The 20,459-nt window shown below is 40.0% G+C and overlaps 1 protein-coding gene and 1 long non-coding RNA gene across 2 annotated transcripts; one reads left to right on the forward strand and one right to left on the reverse strand.

The window, feature by feature from the left end:
• Positions 1 to 1,034: 1,034 nt before the first annotated feature.
• LOC311254662 lies at positions 1,035 to 4,773 on the forward strand. Its single transcript, XR_014622273.1, has 3 exons — positions 1,035 to 1,142; positions 4,062 to 4,208; positions 4,612 to 4,773. It is a non-coding gene; the product is annotated as an uncharacterized lncRNA (long non-coding RNA).
• A 2,080-nt stretch (positions 4,774 to 6,853) lies between these two features.
• ahcy (adenosylhomocysteinase) lies at positions 6,854 to 17,434 on the reverse strand. The gene is made up of 11 exons (XM_084348765.1): positions 17,296 to 17,434; positions 13,825 to 14,015; positions 11,551 to 11,626; positions 10,968 to 11,120; positions 9,935 to 10,047; positions 9,326 to 9,533; positions 8,910 to 8,997; positions 8,691 to 8,808; positions 8,441 to 8,563; positions 8,255 to 8,326; positions 6,854 to 8,002 (listed from the first exon to the last, which is right to left on the reverse strand). The coding sequence occupies exons 1-11, from the start codon at positions 17,321 to 17,323 to the stop codon at positions 7,871 to 7,873; spliced, it is 1,302 nt and encodes a 433-aa protein (XP_084204891.1). The 5' UTR covers positions 17,324 to 17,434; the 3' UTR covers positions 6,854 to 7,870.
• Positions 17,435 to 20,459: the final 3,025 nt, after the last annotated feature.

Consider the following 20,459-nt stretch of genomic DNA (forward strand, 5'->3'; position numbering starts at 1 on the left):
CAAATACTCCAATATCATAACACAAACAACGACACTGATAAGTATCCACTGTATCTTCATCATTGTTTCCAAAAATCAGTTTCTGCCTGTCCAAGATGTAGAAACTGAACACTACGTTTTTGAACATCTTCGCTGTGGAAGGAGTTAAAACACAGAGAAAAAGCTTTGTTATAGGGAAGTAGGCGTGTACGTGTGAACAGGACCTCAGTGAAAGCATGTTCCTCACTGGATATTATTATTCACGGGGATAAAAATGTCCATAAAGCGTTCACTTCCATTTTGCAAAAAAAAAAAATCCTTTTATTACCTACATTTTATTAAATTCCTTTTAAGTCTATTAAAGTTATGAGTCTCCACCAACATGGATGTAAACTGCAACTTGACAGCTGCGCAAAGGCACGCAGCCACGAGGCAGTCATTCTAGTTTTTCCCTTATAAGGTGATCCATAAAAAACATAGACCCCAGAAATACACCTTTCTTGAATAAAATTACACCTGACCCAACCTGATGATGATTAGTGCCAGCAGAGACACAGCATGTCTGCATGGAAAAGGTGATGCTGATGGCCGGATGACACGACCGCTAAGTGAAACCTGTAATTAAAGGGGACGTGTTAGCTCCCTCCCCTCCTGTCGGAAGTACTGCAGACTGTTTTGCTTCTCTTAAATGGAGAATATATAAAGTTGAACAGCACACCAAACATTTTAGGTTGTTTGCCTGTACTCCGGACTCTGGAGCGGCACATGCTTGTTTTATTTCACACTATTACATCTGTTGATTACAACAGCACATGCTTCCAAACCCAATTTAAATTTTCATACAAGATGTTTTTTCATCCTCAATCAGTATAATTGATAATATATAGCCTACACAGTAAGTAGCGACATGTTAAAAACCACACACAGTCTTTATATGAGTGCTGTGCGCCCAGGACAAAAACAGGAAGTGGCTTTAACAAACTCATTTAATGTGATCGTTACTGCTTACATCTAAATGAGGGTTGTTTTTTTTTGTTTTTCTTTTTCAAGCATGGTGGATTACAGTGATGACCACAGTGACACATGATCTTTGTTAAAGAACAAACGCTGCCATCTGCTGGTGAACAGAGAGCAGTGAAACACATCTGACGACTACAGAGTGTGTGAGAGACATTCACACATGATGGATCATTTTATTTAGTTATATTTATATTTGTTTACTTTTCTTTTTTTCAACATTTTGTGTTAAAACATCACCAGCGACCTGATCATCCCTTTGACCACAACACTAAATGTCACACACGTTCAGTTTTTGGATCTGAAACATGAGCATCCTGGGATGTCAAGCAGAACGACCTTTTACTCTACAGGTCTCTTTATGGTTTTGTTTTATTTAGGCAGCGCTAAAGGTCCTGGAAAAGAGATACAGAACGTTATCAAGTGTCTTTAGATACAAAATGTGAAGGATAGGGCTGTATGAGGCTGTATGTGGCTCGTACGGAAGCCTTGAGAGGCAAGTGAGAAATGTTTTTTATGGGAATCCATTTTCTAAATTTTAACTGTTTTTTTTTTCTGTGTGTGGAACAGTTTCGTTTCCCCAGTCTCCACCATGTTTGTATGCACCATCTTGTGTTTAAAATGAGTATAACAAAAGCAAACACTCAAAAAAGAAGAAAAAAAAAAACTTTAATCAATTTTTTTCCTCATGATTTTTTTTTTTTTTTACTTTTCACTCGGTTCCTCACACAGAAATAACATTTTTTTTCCTCAAACATTTTTTTCCCCCTCTTGGTTCCAGACAGGGGAAAAAAAATTCTCATGAAAAAAATTAATTTCACTTGGTTCCTCATACAGAAAGAACAAATTTTTCCTCGTGATTTTCTTTTTTTAATATTCACTCAGTCTCTCACACAGAAATAACAGTTTTCTTTTTCACAAATGTTTTTTTCCCCTTTTGGTTCCAGACAGGAAAAAAAAAAAATTCTGATGGGAAAAAAAAAATTGTTCATGCAGTTCCTCACACAGAAAAAGGAAAATTTCTTTGTGATTTTTTTTTTAAGTTTCACTCATTCTTCACACAGAAATAACATTTTTTTTCCCTCCATGATTTTTAAAAACAATTCTCACTCCTCACATAGACAAACAATGTCCTTATGAAAACAAATTTTCACTTGGTACCTCACACAGAAATAACAGTTTTCTTCCTGACAAATGATTTTTTCCCCTCTTGGTTCCAGACAGGAAAAAAAATTCTCTGTTTTTCACACAGAAATAACAAAAATTTCCTCTTGAAAAACCCAAATTGCCTCATGAAAAAAAAAATTTCAGCTGGTTCCTCACACAGAAAAAACAATTTTATTCCATGTGATTTTTTTTTTTTTTTTTTTGACTCGGTTCCTCACATAGAAATAACAAAATTTCCTCATGAAAACAAATTTTCACTCGGTTCCTCACACAGAAATAGCAAAAATTTCCTCATAAAATTTTTTTGAATTTCCCTCAGTTCCTCACACAGAAAAAAAATGTTTTTCACTAGGTTGTTCACACAGGAAAAAAAACAAAAATTTCCTTATGAATTTTTTTTTTTTTTTTTCATTTTGTTGAAATAAAACTTTTTATTGTGAATCTTTCATTTTTTTCCGAATTAGATCCACACAGGGAAAAAAAAAAATTTCCTCATGAAGGAAAAATTTACTCGGTTTTTCATTAAAAAAATAAAAATTCCTTATGAATATTAAAAATTCAGTACATAACGAAATTTTTTCCCCCTCTTGGTTTCACACAGAAAAATAAAAATGTTTTCCTCATGGAAAAAAAAAAAAATTCACTTAGTTCCTCGCACAGAATTTTTTTTTCTAAAAAAAAAAAAAAAAAAATTAAATTAATTTCCTAATGAAAAACTAAAAATTCACTCGGTTCCTCACACAGAAACAGACAAAAATTTCCTCATGCAAAAGAAAAATTTCATTCTGTTCTTCACACAGAAAAAATGTCCTTATCAAAAAAAAAGTAATTATGAAAAAAAAAAAAATTAATTGGTTCCTCACACAGAAAGAACAAAATTTCCTCATGAAAACAAATTTTCACTCGGTTCCTCACACAGAAATAGCAAAAATTTCCTCATAAAAAATAATAATTTTCCCTCAGTTCCTCACGCAGAAAAAAAAATGTTTTTCACTAGGTTGTTCACACAGGGGAAGAAGAAAAAAATTCCATATGAAAAAAAATGTTTTTCACTAGGTTGTTCACACAGGAAAAAAAACAAAAAATTCCTTATGAAAAAAAATATTTTTCATTCTGTTCCTCACACAGAAATAAAACTTTTTTTTATTGTCAATCTTTCACTTTTTTCGAATTAGATCCACACAGAAAAAAAACAAAAAATTTTCCTCATGAAGGAAAAATTTACTCGGTTTTTCATAAAAAAAAAAAAATTCCATATGAATATTAAAAAATTCAGTACATTACAACATTTTTTCCCCCTCTTGGTTTCACACAGAAAAATAAAAATGTTTTCCTCATGAAAAAAAAAAAAATTCACTTAGTTCCTCGCACAGAATTTTTTTTTTCTAAAAATTCTTTTAAACAAAATTTTAAAAAAAAAATTTCAATTAATTTCCTAATGAAAAACTAAAAATTCACTCGGTTCCTCACACAGAAACAGACAAAAATTTCCTCATGCAAAAGAAAAATTTCATTCTGTTCTTCACACAGAAAAAATGTCCTTATCAAAAAAAAGTAATTATGAAAAAAAAAAAATTGAATTGGTTCCTCACACAGAAATAATAAAAAAATTCATTGTGAATCTTTCACATGAAAAAAAAGTGTTTTCCTCATGAAAACAAAAACATATTTTTCATTTGGTTCCTCACAGAAAAAGTGTTTTCAGCCTCCATCTCAGACACATACGACTCATTTTATGTGCCGGAAATACGCACTTTCTTCGTCTGTGGCTGTGATTCACTGGCAATGGCCATAGGCTATCAATGTGTTTGTTTTTTTTGCTATCTTGTTTTCATCACACACCGTACCCTACAACATCACATTCCCATTGACAATGCTGTTCTTTCATCCCTTCCCAGGAGAGTTAACGATCATTCACATGTGGCCTCGAAGGCTCAGACGATGCCAGCAACTGCCATTACAACAGCTGGGAGCAGTAACGAACCAGGTGGTATAAATGACCCTGTACGAGATAAAGACCAGGGACTCCCCGTCGGCCCCTTCAGGTGAGAGGAGAAATGTTTTAATGTTTCTACAACAGAGTCAGGTAGCCCTTGATCTAACCCTCCTCAGATAACCACAACCTGAGAGTCTCTAATGATGCCACACTGCGCCCGTTAATCCTCACACATTTACTTGGAGTGCTAAACTTCCACTGTTTCCACTTAATTAGTTAGTTACCTGTGAAGCACTGCGGTGACCTGACCTGTATGCAGTGTGAGAAGTTTGGATGCTTAATCCATAAAAATACATCATCATCACGAAAAGCATTTCCTTACATCTAAAAAAAAAAAGTGTTTTTTTAACAGCCTGGGCCCCATGTTTTACATGATAGTTTATATTTCATCTCTATTTTCTATTTGGACTTTTAATTTGAATTATGACCCTAAACATCCTCCATACATGCAGGTCAGCTGTCGTGTTGGATCACATTGTCCAAGCTTCCTCTGTTTGCCTCAGAGCAACACCTGCACTGGATGGTGTTTTCATCCCTCCTGTGAGCTTTAATTTAATCTGCAGACTTTCACAGTGGCTCTGAAAATGACTCAAAGCGCTTACATCTGTATCAGATCTGCTGACTGACATCTGGTTCGTGTTTTGGTCGGCTAACTCGATTTATATAATAAAGTAGAAGCTCTGATCGATGCCTGGAGGACTCGTACAGTAGACGATCTTATCAGTGTTAAGCTGTTGGAGTTTTAGAGTCAAATAGAAGCTTCCTTTTGTTTCTTTTTATAAAGATTAGTTTTTTGGGTATTTTTCTTAGAAATTGGTTGCATGCACTGTTAACAATTCAGCTGACAGCAGCCTCCCTTTCAAAACATCAGTTCAGGGACCAGAACCAGTCCTTCACATCAGAGACACTAATAGAATTTCTTTTACACTTGAAACGGTGTTTTCAAACAGCCTGGGCCGCATATTTTACTCGAGGTCACTGCTGTTAGTCAGAAATGAACCTGAATTTTCTCTCTTTTCTCAACAAAATCCTGCCAGTTCCTGCAGTGACTCCTCAGACAGAAAATCTCTGTACGCTTCTGTTCTTGAACTTGTGACCTCAGTGCCTTGCTCAGGAACCCTCTGGATGCTGTTAAAGATGAGAGCACTCGTTCTGTGATAGTGAATATTGAGAAACATAACGAGAAGTAAACCAAAATGATATATATTTCATGTCAGGTTGTCGAGCCGCGGTTTATTTTAATGATTTAAATTGTTTTTCTAAATTATTCATGAAAGTACAAATCAGATGCCACTGATTAATGATTAATTGTTTAGGCTGTTCTCTACTAATTACATTGAGCATGAAACGTCAAAAGAATAGGATGAGCTCGGTGCTGCTCGGATGTTGAATACGGTGTCCCTCTGGTGCTCATTAGTTTAGAGATCTCATTCTTTCTGAATCGTAGAAAACGTCTCGGTACATCCTGTCCTGATGAAGGCCTTGATGGCTGAATTGCACAAACATGTTTGTACCGTTGCTGTTATTCAACAGCCATCATTAATTAAAGGCCGTTTAAGTCATTACCTCTTAAAGCCTCAGACTTTTTCCATGAATCTGAGCATGAGATGTGTCTGGATCTGTGTATCGTACCAGGTGGGCAATTACCTGAGGGAAACACGCATTTAGCAAATGTTGATGTCTTTACAAAGGGTACAAAGAAATAAATGAAAATGGGAAGCAGAATGGCCGAAGCACGCGAAACTCTGTGATTACAGTACGTAAGGCTGCTCAACCTGGAGGACGCTCATCTTTTTTAGACAGCTCACTTTTTCTAGAAAGTCATTTTTGACCCAGGAGCCCAACAAAGTCTGCATCCTCTTAAGATACGTTAAGTGCGCTGTGACACATTTGAACTATGTAGTCTTTATGCAAACTGAGGTATGTTTGTGATATTCATTTAGTTTCTCGAGTCTTTGAAATACATTTGACTCATCTGGGTTTTTGATGCCAAACACTGCGAGTGTTTCTACAGAGCGTCCTTCCTCTTCCAGTGGACCATCACAGGACTTTAGTTAAAATAAAATAAGTAGTGTTTGATAGCAGCAGACAAATACTTATATGATCCTCTTTGAACTGTGCGAAGAATTCAACATGAGAAAGTTGCAGTTTGTTGCAAAACTTTTGAGATTAAAGACTAAAACTAATTGGAAAGACTACACACAGTGTCGTTAAGGCTCACCAAAAGCCAAGATTGAAACACAGAGCCGGTCTTGTATATTAGCTATCTAACAAAACTGACTAGCCCTCCTTCACATAACTGCATTTTCACCTTTTGGCGAGGTAACGGCCATTCTGGCGTTTGTGTGAGACGATGCAGTTCACTGGGCGGCTTCACAAACGTCTAAATGGTATTTTACCTTCATTAAATTAAAGTGACCATCTTCTTTTAAAAATTGACAAAAGGCGTAATTCATGACAATTCAAACAGGATCACAAATTTGTCTTCAACTGCGACTAACTTTTTTTTTTTTTTTTCCCCCAAACATTTTTCCAAATGATGGTCCCATGGGGCACAACGCCTCTTGACCCGTCTGACCTTTTTTTTAAAAACTGTAGCCATGTTTCTAACTCTGCTATTAAAGGGTTAATCGCGACAGAGTTCCCATTTGTCATAAAATGTGTCTTATGAAATGACAATACTGAGAAACAATCCAGAGTCAACATGATTTTTTTATTTTTCATTGTCAAACTTGACAGTTTCAACGTCACTCCATCGTTTACAGGCAGTTGAACTCTACACTTCAGACTGTAACCGTTTGAACCGTGGCCACCACTTCAACTTCATCCTGATTGGCTACAGTGGAAAAATTAAAGGAACTCAGGGGTGGGGGGGCGCTGCACAAGTTTTGGCCCTTCAAGTCAATTAAATAATCACAATTAAAAAGGATATAAAATGAGGCAACAGAAAGAATAAGACTATTTTCAGACATCAGGCAGAAACTTGATGTGCTTTGGTGGTCGCTTTGGCAGCAGTAAGTGTCTTTACTCTCTACCGATCAACCCGGATCATTTGTGAACACACCGAACACTTCATGAGCATCGCCGGTCTTCATTGGCATTAATACACTGGAATAAGGCTGCTGTACACTAAACCGTTTGCCTCGATTCATTAAGATGCCGCATCATGACGGACAGAAGAGCTCAGATACAAAAGCATCAGGGTGATTTTATTCCATAAGTGGAGGGAATGACATAAACAACAAGAGGAATTCTCTTTAACAGCCACAGTAGCACTTGATGGTGTTTCAGAAGAGTATCGACGAGGAAGAGAGGAGAGAAAGCCGAGAACTGAAGATATTGGCGTGTCAGCAGAACAAGATGGTGATGAGACAAACTAAAGTGTTTTCAGTTGTAATACAGGGTTGGATGTCTTGTGAAGATGCGGTTTGATCTCGCCTCAGTAAAGCAGAACAAAGTGCTGGTTCCAAACTCCGGTCAGGCAAAATCACTTTGATTAACACAGGCTGTAACTTGGAAAATAAATTTCTTCAGTACTTGATATGGAAGGCTATTTAAGGGGGAATAAAACAAACTCTACTGTCGCTGTATCCCTGAAAAGCTGACATTTAAAAGTCCAAGCCAAAAATGGTACTCATAGTGCAACCTGGCCAAACTCTAAGTGCTCCCACGCAAAACCTCCTCCTCCTCTTCCCCGGCAGAGCAGGGCGCTCAGTAGCGATAGTGGTCTGGTTTGAAGGGCCCATCCTGGGGCAGACCCAGGTACTTGGCCTGCTTGTCTGTCAGCCTGGTGAGCTTCACGCCCAGTTTGTCCAGGTGAGCAGCTGCCACCTCCTCGTCCAACTATTGAAACAAAGAAATAAAAGATGATTCCTGTTAGTTCAAACTGGTGTTTTACTTCTTCTGCATCTATTTTTGGTGGCTGATGTTGTACATAAAACTTGCTTATTTTAGAGCAATCGTGCAACAAATGATCTTCATTACAGATAATTCCCTTATTTGTGGTTTGTTGGGTCACAAGCTAATCATGCCCAAGGTCAGTTCTAATGTTGTTTACGTGACGTACCGCATTAAAACACTAGTGTCATTACTCACCTTCTTGGGCAAGAAGTGGACTCCCAGGGGGTATTTGGCAGTGTTCGTCCACAACTCAATCTGAGCCAGAACCTGCAGGGAAGAACAGATGATGAGATTCTGCAGCTCCACTGTTTTATGCTAATATGACAAAGCTGGAAATTGAAATGTTAATTTGAAAGTCTTGTCGTCTTCAGCTCACAGTACCTGATTGGTGAAGGAGTTGCTCATGACGAAGGATGGATGTCCCATGGCACAGCCCAGGTTGACCAGCCTGCCCTCAGCCAGGACGATGATGTGATGACCGTTCTTCAGACGGAAGCGATCGACCTGAGGAGGCGAAAGATTACAGCTGCTGTGACCGTTCAGAGGCAGAACAGACGTTGAATGATGCAAAGACAGAAAGAATACAGAAGAGAAAACTAAGAATAGCTCCCAAACGTTTCAGCCTTCATACCTGAGGCTTGATGTTGACCTTCTCGGCGGCGTTCTTGGTGAGCCAGCTCATGTCGATCTCACAGTCAAAGTGTCCGATGTTGCAGACGATGGCGTCGTCCTTCATGTTTTCGAAGTGACTGAAGGAAACACGCAATTATTAACGTGCAACTAGTTACTGTGCAAATCTGATATGAATTCAGTAATTCAAGCATAGCAGCTGTTTCACTTTGTGACTTACCGTCCCAAGATGATGTCCTCACATCCGGTGGTGGTGACGAAGATGTTTCCTTCCTTGCTAGCCTCGTCCATGGTGGTAACCTCGTAACCTACAGAAGGAGAGGGCTTTATATTGTGGGCTGACAGTTTGAGGTCACATCTTTTACCAGGAATCCTCAAATAATGGGTGGTGTTTCAAAGAGAGAAACCCCACCTGTTATCGTTTAGGAACAAATGTCATCTCTAATGGGTTAATTTTACTCATTTAATGAATTCTCAGTCATTAACAGCTCAACTTGCATGTTCGGGACAATCTTGTCAGCTTTGAAGCTCAATCTCAGGGAAAGACTAGAATCCTACTTGACTCTTTTTCTGGTTTCACGATATTTACAATTATATGTTTGTGGCATGAATATACTGCTGGCCGACATCACCTACCCTCCATGGCGGCCTGCAGGGCGTTGATGGGGTCGACCTCTGTGACGATGACGCGAGCGCCGAACCCACGCAGAGCCTGGACGCAGCCTTTACCCACGTCACCGTAGCCCGCCACCACGGCAACTTTACCAGCAATCATCACGTCAGTGGCTCTCTTGATGCCGTCGATCAGACTCTCCCTGCAGCCGTACAAGTTGTCGAACTTACTCTGCGGGAGGAGGAGAGACAGAAAACATCATTACATGTTCAACCTTTGAGACAGAAAAGATAAGACCGGGTTCAACTGAGGGCCCGGAGTCAGATTCAAAGATTTTACCATATATTTCCTAAAGTTAGAGCCAGTCACTTTTAAAATTGCTGTACAGGAAGCTAAACTCTTTTTTTATTTCACTCGATACCAAAAAGGTCGACTAGAAGTCACTTTGCAGTTAGAAAATAAAGACCAACACTCTCAACTTTCTCTGTGATATTCAACACTGTTCCTTCGTTAATGAAGTAGTTTTAGGGTGAGTAGTTTCTGAGTAGTTTTAGGGTGTTTTTCTGTCGACCTTCATCTACTTCACACTACAGGATGTGGCTGAAGAGGATCAAAAGGTTGAGGCTCTTTACCTTTGTGACGGAGTCGTTGACGTTGATGGCGGGCATTTTCAGCTCGCCCTTGGCCATCATCTTGTACAGGTTGTGGACACCGGTAGTGGTCTCCTCTGACACTCCACGGATACCTGAAAACACAAGGTCTCATAAGTATGGAAAATTCCTAGGTAAAGTTACAAAAATGTTCCAGTTTATGACAAAAACGCACTTCTACTGGAGTAGCTATTTTAGCTTCATGGACAGCATTATGTTTGAAAAAGAAGTGGAGTATGTTTTGTGCGTTCATGCAGCTACATTGTGTGTGTGTGTTTGAGTGTTGGTGGTGAGAAATCACTCCGAGTCCTCGGCGTGTTGTAGAGTCTCAGTGCAGACTACCACCGGTCTCTCTCTGCCACCTTATGACACAGCTGCAACACTCACAGTTGAGCTGCAACGCCTCAAGTGGCATTAAATAATAAAGTTTATATAAATAATGTGTCCTGAATAATCAATTAAGTTTAAGGCGTATGACATGTTTGTGAATGGTGAAAAATGTTGATTTGTGATTCCTAGAGCTCAAGATGGTGTCCTCAGTTATTTCTTTTGGAGCTAAAATGAGACAATTAATCTTAGGAAACTGAAAATTCACAACAAATAAAATTGTGATGTTATTTTAAAGTTCACATTTATGTAACATGAATGAATTGCAGTTGCTGTGCTAACTGGCTTGCCACCAGCTACTGTCCACAACTTCACAGAAGCTTTGCACTGAATGCTGACATCTTCTGGTCAAAACTAGTTTCTTGCAGCAACCACAGAAAATACAAAAACCCAAAACAAACCCTGGCCACTAACAAACTGAGTTGATTGGGGGTAAAATAATTCAACCAATCTGGTCACACACAAAAAAAAAACAGATTTGGAAACAGATGGTTCTAGGATCTGCTTAAGTCTGTAAATAAAACAGAGATTGACCATGTACCTGTGTCAATGAGCCTTTTTCTAAATCTTACTTGGGAACGGGGAGAAAACAAACAATTTGAGTGTGTGCGTGTGTAAACAGACGTACCTGCCAGCAGTTTGGGATACTTGGTGTGAACCATGTTGGTGAGGTCGCCTCCGTCGTCCAGGATCATGTTGAGGGGCTGGCCGTCTTTGAAGTACAGAGTCTGTTCGATGCACCACACGTACTCCTCATCGGTCTCACCTTTCCAGGCGTACACTACACACAGAAAGACAGTAAATCAGCAAAACATCTCCAGACTCAGATCAGAATATTCCCATCAACTGTCAGGTGTTGGTGGTGAGAAATCACTCCGAGTCCTCGGCGTGTTGTAGAGTCTCAGTGCAGACTACCACCAATCTCTCTCTGCCACCTTATGACACAGCTGCAACACTCACAGTTGGGCTGCAACGCCTCAAGGGGCATTAAATCCTTCATCATTCAATTACCATCTTGTACATTTTTTATAATTTCTCACACTGAAATCTTTTAACTGTATTTTCAGCCTTGTGACAGCAGAGCTCCTCAAACGCTAACATCTACCTCGCACTGCCATACTGGGATAGAAACATGCAACACAGCTAAAACATGAGGCAGTCATCTTAGATTTATCCAGTCTGAAGAGAATAAAAGAGATGGCATGCGTTACCTGGGATACCAGCCTTGGCGATGGCGGAAGCAGCGTGATCCTGAGTGGAGAAGATGTTACAGCTCGACCACTGAACCTGAGGAGAGAAAAAAGTAAAAAAAAAAAAAAAATGATTAATGTCATTTCCACGAAAGATTAAGACTAGTAAACTCCTGGAGCAGTGAATTTAAGCTATAATCAAAGCTCATTTGAACCTTGAACAACTGATTACTGTTAACTGTATTAACATAAAAACTTAAGTAACCCAGTTGTTCTATAAATAAACTTAAAGACAGTTTCTTCTTCTTGGTTTTCTTCAAGTTTTTTTTTTTTTAAACATACCTATAGGCTGCATATAAAAAGGTCATTATCCTTTGTATCCAAGATAACTGATAATACACACCCCGATTGTCTTTTGTATTTTAGTTGGACTTTGAATTCATAGTCAACCTAGGTTGATAGTACCTGGTCATTTGTTCAATTACCCAGTGGAACAACAGTCACACCTACGGTTCACTTTGTGTGTTTGAGTGTTGGTGGTGAGAAATCACTCCGAGTCCTCGGCGTGTTGCAGAGTCTCAGTGCAGACTACCACCGGTCTCTCTCTGCCACCTTATGACACAGCTGCAACACTGACGGTTGGTCAAGGGGCATTAAATCCACTAATGTGATCATTAATAAGTTACTAAAATGGATCTTGATACAGTATTTTAAAAATCGTAAAACACTATGAGAAAATGGGCAAAGAGTCAAATTCCAAGTTCATCTTTAAGAGACAAAAACAGAATGAGTGTTCACTGTGCCCGGCCCAAAGCTGCATTAATCAAGGTATAATATAAATATAAAATATTGTCAATAAAAATGATCAAAGTGTTGAAAATTGAGTCTCAGATCAATTCTGAAAGCAGACATGAATGACCCGTCACTGTGCTGCCATCTTGTGTCTAAATCTGTTTACTGCAGCTTCACAGATCTGAAAACCGTCCAGCTGCACGTCAAAGTGGATTTCAGTCAATTTCCTCCCAATAACCTCGGCACTGATAAGTCAATTTAACAATGATCTTCTAAAATGTAACTTTGTCAGAATATACAAAGACAAAACCACCAACACATGGAACTTAGACTTGCAGGTGACCGAATTATGTCACTTTGCAAGTATGATCAGAGGGAGGGGGGAAAAGCCCTCAGGCTGAGAGAACAGGTTATTTATTCTCTGTCGGTTCTCAGGATGCAGGTTCCCACCGGGTAGAACCAGCCCTGGTCAGACAGATAACAACTAACATGATAACAGAACACACTGGCCTTGAGGCAAAGAGAGGGAGAGACAAAATCCCAGACCCGCACAGACTGTTCATTACGATAAATAGTTCAATAAACTCGTCTGTAGCAAGGCAGAAGATGACTGAAGTAACACTGGGCAGCTCCTGCTATTGAACAGAAGCTGCGCTGCGTTATCACCACAAAGTTTACTACAAGCTGAACAAATTAGCTGTTGTGCCATAAATGTACGCAGCTTTCTTCTAAAAGGTTTTATAGTATTATTTCATGTTATGATCTATCGGCCTGTAGTCGGCCCAAACCATTTATGACGCTTCATGTGAATGAAGAAAACAAAAGATGATAAAGACTAGCCGAGTCAAACACTCATCTGGCAGTGTGTGATTTGTTTCCTAGAAATACTTAACTGGATTTGAAAGAAGATGTTACATGAAGTGCCACTGTACTTGATGAAGTATGAAGGGCCTCCTGATTGTGTTCTGTGCATTTGTTGGATCTGTAATATTCCTTTTCAAAAACAATCAAGGACTTGAGGCCTTAGATATTTAACATGCAATTCTGGTTAAGTAGTGTTCCTACTACATCACATACATAGCATTTTTAAGCTAATCTAGCATTAAATCTGCTTGTCGACTCCATATCACTTTCGAAAATTGCCAATTTGTAAATAGAGCCTTCTTTTTCTGTTCAGTTCAATAAACTCTTCAGCAAGCAAGAAGCCTGCCCAATGTAATAGGTTGAAACTGATCCATTACAGATTGAGGAAGAGATATTTCTACAAGACAACATGCAGAAAAAGATGCTTAGGGTAATTTATACTTAGTGAATCTGCAGTGCAGTTTACAGTTAAGTGTCATCTTGAGTATTCATCAGGCTGTAAAAACAGACCTGCAGCTGGCACATTACACGTCACCTCGGTGTTAATAGAGGGGAAAATGTTTTTTATTCTGAAAGACATGAATGATCAGTGGAAGCTCTTTGATGACATAATATTCATGAACAGCCGGTAAATGTCACCTCAGCTCCGAGGGCGGTGAGCGTCTCGATGAGCACGGCGGTCTGCAGGGTCATGTGGAGGCAGCCGGCGATGCGTGCGCCCTTCAGAGGCTTGCTCTTACCGTACATCTCCCTCATCTTCATCAGACCGGGCATCTCATTCTCTGCAATGTCGATGGCCTTGCGCCCCCATTCGGCCAGGCTGATGTCAGCTAGGAGAGACAGGGAGAGGCGACATGTTAACAGCGTTTCTTCATCCTGCCTTCAGTCTGTGTTTTCATATAGAATATGACTTGTTCAGTAAGGCATCGAAAAAAAAAAAAGATTAATGCAATTATTTCAATTGAGAACTTAACTGTATCGTACTGAAGACGTTTCTTTCTGACAGGAGAATCACCACGCAGTCTTTGCAAATCTGCTGTTTAAATGAAGACTACAGATAAATGATATCTGCCGATATTTTTCCTGATGCATGTCAAACACTGTCCTCTTCTCATAAGAAAGAAAGTGGCCTTCGCCTGCTAATGTTGCTGCTGTAGTGAGAATTTGAAGAGGACCACAGCTGTCTGTACAGTCACTCCTTTCAGTTGCACACAGCATCTGTTGCTGCTGAAGCACATGTGCAGGTCAGTCTTAAGCCTCATCTCAAACCCATTAAAACATTTTTTTTTTTTAAAACGGCCCCAACCACTGCATTTAAAAATGGGCAACATAGGCCAAAATATATCTTGTCCATAATCATTACCTTTTGTGATGTAGCATAGCGACAGGTTATCAAGGGTCATAGCCCTAAATAAGACTTTGATTCAGTGATTAAATAAATGAATGTGTCGGTGGTTAAAGCTACAGGATGTCACGTGGACAGCACACAACACCAGCTTGTTCTTGATTTCACTTCGTTTTTTTCCCCCTACAATTTTTTGTACATTATGCGTTTTTCCCGACCAGGCTGCTGATCATGTGAAGCTAAAACTCTCCATACAAACTATGACCGTTCCAAAGAACAGAGGCGCTTAACAACCAAAGCAAAAGGCCACATATTTAATGAGTGAAGTGCCTGTTATGCCATAATCTAGACGCCGAGTTAATCGAGAAATTAAAGTAGTCCAAAATAGTCTGATTCAGCTCAGCAATAACAAATCACATCCCACGGTCACATTTTAGAGCTGCATGATGAAATCGTTGGGACGCATAAAGCCTGAGTCACAATCAGGTGGAGATTAGTGAAGAGTCTCACTGCAGGAGCAGGTTAAACGTCGGGCGAGTGTGGTTTGATAAATCTCCAGCTGGACACGTGTCACTTGAACACAAAGAGAACCGAGCCACAGCTGTCCCACTTCATCTGCATCATATGGTACTCAAGCTCAAATCCACATTATTGGCGTACAGCTAGATTACAGGAGGTGGCTTTTTAATTAGACTGCACAACAATAGCATAGTACTAGATTGTTATTTTTTCCCCCCATTAAGCCCAGTTGTCCTGTTGCCAATCATCTTCCTGCAGAGAAGTATTGGTACCATTTCAGCTCTACACTTGTGGAGTGAAGCTCTCCCTTCTATACTGAAGCTTTATCATGATGCAGGTAAACATCAGGGTCCCAAAGTACATCCCACCCTCTAACACCACCACAGCCTGTGCAAACACACCTCAACCGGGATAACTGCACTGAACTGGCACTGGGCTGAATGGTCAGCCGGGGACGGGATTAGGGACACGAGTTCACATCGAGGTCAAAGTAGTGACTGAATTAAAAGTCAATGAGTGAAAAGTCTTTGGGTTTGTGGTTCATTGTGTGGTCCTTGTAGCTACATGAGCTGGGCACCAATAACAGCAGGTATTTGGGCTTAAATCCCATCTGAAATCACCTATAAAAACAACACGGTGTTAGCATTTAAAGTTCAGTTATCTACCAAATGCATGTCATAAGTTTATGGCCACAGACATCAACAAAGCCAGGCCTGAAAAGTCAAACGTTGAATATAGTTACACATCAGTTAGACTGCTGATTACTTCCTTAACTAATCTTTTAGTCTATAAAATCCAGAAAATGCAGGGGGATATTTAGGAATGCATTTGTCGTGCTGATTGTGCATTTAAATCTTCTCCTGTTTGATTATTATATTTCTTTGTCATCACCATTTTATTTTAGTCTGCATTCAGGTGAAAATAAACAACACAATATATTCTAGTATAATATTGTGATGATAGTCTTTCTACCCTGTGCTGCAAACCCACTTACTAAAGCATCGGTATTGTAGTAGAACATTCACAAGAGGCGAAATGCAAGACCGGTTCACAAACAAACTGTTTTCACTGATTGACTGCTTGTCATAAATGAGTGACATTGCATTAATTAACACATCTGATATTGACGAACACGGTCCCCGAGTTGACTCTTGACACCTGTTTGTATGGGGCGGGTGCACTTTGCCCCATGGCTATCTGTTAGCAGGATATTGTTTAACTTGATCTGCTTCCAGCCAGCTGCTTCACACATACAGCAGTCACAGCAGGTGGTCGTCTAGTAGATATTGAAATATTACAACTGGAGTTATTTTAAATTCATAATTCAAACACTTTCCTTGTGTTCAAATGAAATGTGTTTTAACTTTTGGGTGCATTTTCAATATGTCCATCCAGAGAGGTTAGCATGTAGCAGCTTTTTTTTCTTAATTGATCTCTCCCTTCATACGTTTGATCCATTCCTGGAGCCAAACAAAGACAACTACAGCAATAAATTAAGATTTTATAATATATAATGAAGATGTATAAACTTCGCAGAAACTGTAAAATCAAAAAGCATGAAGCTCTCAAAGCTGTTGGACAGGAACACCACGTGTGGAGCCAGCATTACTACGTTGTGCAAGTTACATACAAAGCAGCTCAAGCCCCTGCCTGCTCCTGTCACTCATGCAAAAGCTGGCGGCTACGCGCCGAGCATCATGGGAATTGTGGTTCATAAACACAGTTTCGAGCTACGGAACGTTACGCCGCCAGCTCCGCTTATAAACTACAACACCCAGAGGCTGAGGACGCCGTGTCTCCTCGCAAGTAAAGCCATGCTCGGCGCTAATACGACTGTTACATGTCGATTCATTCACAGATTTGAGCAAAAAAGCGACCTGCGAGTGTCGAAATGTTACATTATTGACTACACACAAGACGCTAGACGACCGGCTAACATGCTAATCACCTTGCTAACTGACAATAACAACGCCATACAATTTCTGACAAGCTAGCAAGTTTACGTTAGCAGTAACAAAGTCAGGAAGAAAACATAAAACCCGGAATGATTAACACATACGTTTAAAACAGGACGCTAACTACATTTATGTCGTTGCATGATTAGCTTTTAGGCTAAAAGCGTCTGGCTACAGTAGCAGGTACTCAACATGCACGTTACCGTAAACTTAACGGCATGCTAGCTAGCAAACTGCCAACCTACTTCACGAGACCTGTCTTGTAAGCACGGTTAAAATAACGACACTGACCAACTTTGAAGGGAAGTTTCTCAGACATGGTGCTTTTCGGGTGTTTTGTTCCGGGGAGGTCGAGTGTAGCGGCAGCCTAGCCGACGGACAGAGGCAGAGAGGGAGGGACAGAAACATGACGGCTCGCTTTTTATGGTCGAAGCCACATTCAAACCAGTTTACACGACGGGGCGGGCTCCGACCCGGATCTACTCTGGATTCCTATTGGCTGCGGCAGCTCCCGCCCCGCGTATGAGCAATCTGATTGGATGGCGGTAAAATGTGGGCGGGCTACCCAGTCATAACTTGAGGTGCACGGTGGGGGCGTGGCTGCTGGAACAAGTTTGGTCTGGCAGCATTTGGCAAACAAGTGACAGAGTAACTATCCAGTCCTGGTTTATAATCCTGGGGTTAAATCAGAGGGACATTCAGGTTACACAAACACTTACAGTGCACTTTATTCCACACACACGCTGCAGGCTAATTCTTGTGCTAACATGAATGTTGTACTGCCGGTTTATTCATCTGTGAACTGAACCAGACAGGAGAGGAGGCTCATCATAATATGTAATATAATTATAATAACTATTTAAGTCTTTCCATCTTTCATTCCTCTTCCTGCTTTTAGTCTGTTTATCTGTTTTTAGTCCTCCTCTTGTGATGTCTTTTTTCTTACCGGCCTGAACTACTTTTATTTGTTATCTTTAATATATTTTATTGTCCTTTATTCTTTTTACTGCCCGTAATCTTTTCATCTGCTCTTAATCTCTTTGATGTGATGCCGTCCTCTTATCGTCCTTTATTGATTCTGTTCATTTATTTCTCTTTTTGCATGACTTATTTTTTTTTATGGCTTTTATTCCTTTTACTTGTAATGACTCATATTGACTTTGTGTGTTTTTACATTTTCTGTTCTGCCTTCTTGATTTAACTGAACCTTAGACGAGGCTTCCTTGTGTTTTGCTTTTGCTTGATTGTCAAAGCACTTGCTGCTGCTGTTTCTCCTCGGGTACGATCATTTTTCCCAAAAATACAATCATTTTAAGCCTCTGGTACGATAGTTGAACTTTTCCCATCTGGCAACACTGAAAATCGGGACTGTGTAATATTAAATCTTAAGGCCTTGTCTTGTGCAGCGGCCCATATTTCATATTCATACCACGTGGTTCACGGGTCCAAATGAAGATGTCGACATAACTTCACCATACACTGATATATATAAATCCTGGGGCCAGATATCTGAGACATTCAGACTGTCGATCACAGTGTGTTCCCATGCTAAGCAAACGTTTTGGTGCATCGAGATTACATAGAAAGTTAAACTAGAGACACATGATGCAAAATAAGCATCATATTCACTGATTTTAAAATATTCAACTTTAGCGAGTGTCGTGCGAGGAGTGCTGGCCGGAAAGTCTGATGCAGAGCAAGATCTTCTGGAGGAATAAACACCGGGCTGAGTTCTGCTCTAAGACTTGTGGAGCGAGATAGCCAGGAAAAGGCAGCCGAACAATCTCATAATCAGATGAAACTGCCATCAGCGAAGCTAGACAATAGCCTGAGGAGAAACTGAAGTTTTGGTTAAGCAGCTAAGAATTCGCTCTTTGCTTGGCCAAGATTGAACTCCAAGGTGGGAACAGAAATGCGGTTCACCGGTCTATTTGGTTCTGGGTTAGAAACTGTTGGCACCTGTCAGAGTGCTCAGTGAATTTATGATGACACTGCAGGGCCTGCTGGTCAAAGATGTCACATCATTACTGAGCTTCAGAAGGAAGACTCAACTTTTCTTTCATTTTATCATCACGTGTGCTCATAAATAGATTTCGACGAGGGTTAACTTGTTGGTTTGTGAGTCTCTGGGTGAAGCTGCAATTTGTTGCCAGCATCAGAAATTGCTCCCAAGTGGCTTCAAGGAGGCAAAGTTAAGAAAGATAGACACTTATTTGTATGTGTGTGAATGTACTAAGAATAGTTGTTGCCCAACTTTAACTCTGACCTCGGCCTTGACCTTTGCTCCAGTATTTCCTCCACACCGGACCTGGTCTCAGTGTCACTGAGGGGAAAAGTCCTCACAGAACAATCTTTCACAACTGCAGGTAATCGTCAGTCGATGTGTGTGTAGCAAGGCAACAGATAGGATTACTGAAGTTGTCTTCAATAAAAGTTAGTTACTTGATATTTGGCCTTTTCTATGCGAATAAAAGACAAACATGGGACGCTAAAGTCCTGCACACAAGCTCTGTATTACAGTAAAAGTAGCACAGAGGAGGAAAAGACAGGTTCAAACTTAATCTTTATTATTTCTAAGCTAGCCTTAAATTGATTGACTGATTTCATGGGGTTTAAGAGTGAATCCTTGCTGGTGCGATTCACCCGAAAACTAGAAATACAGCATGAGACTGAAGGCCTGAAGCTGAAGGGTCTAATCTCAGCCTACAGGGCAGAAACACAACCCTGCAGCTAATTTAAGAGCCTGTTTCAGGGGGTCTTGATGAGGACCACAGCGGGCTGTCACCCAATCGCTCTCAAGTCTCACAGGTTTGTACTCAGGTTCAAGAGTTCGTAATATTCCACCGCTGCGATTCTTTGATCGGATTTGAAAATATTTAACTCGCAGGGAATTATGATTTTCTGCATAAATAGGATTATTTACACAGTAGGATTAGTTATTTGTTAAAACTGTGTCCAGGCTATGTGAAGTAGGTGCCAAAGGAATTACTGAGCAGCTAGAAATGCAATAAGGGAGCATTCATTAATATCTTCATGGAAAAAACAACATACGGGCGTATACACAAAATACAATTGTTGAGGTGTACAGTGTGCAGCGAGCAGCAGAAACCAGGTAATGTGGTCAAAGCTCGGACCGCAGCAGAGGGCGAGGATCAGAAAAGGTTTCAGTTAACTTTGTGTAAACATGAAGGTCCAGTTTAAGGATTGTGTGTGAAGTAGCTCCATGATACCACCTTTAATTAAAGCTCTGCATTTTGGTGACATTGTAAGATCAACGTGTTAGCACGACTTTTTTCTGTTATCGCTTAGTTTATGACAAATGTATAAAATCTCAATAAAGATATTTTTCTCTTTTCTCTTCCTGTAAAACGTTTATGCATTACTGACGACTCATCCTGCACTGAGAGGCTTATACATGATAATATCCAATCAAATGTGACTGGAGGTGGCGAGTA

This window comes from Pagrus pagrus (genome assembly GCF_965226575.1).
Source record: "Pagrus pagrus genome assembly, chromosome: 3".
Classification (NCBI taxonomy): Eukaryota; Metazoa; Chordata; class Actinopteri; order Spariformes; family Sparidae; genus Pagrus; species Pagrus pagrus.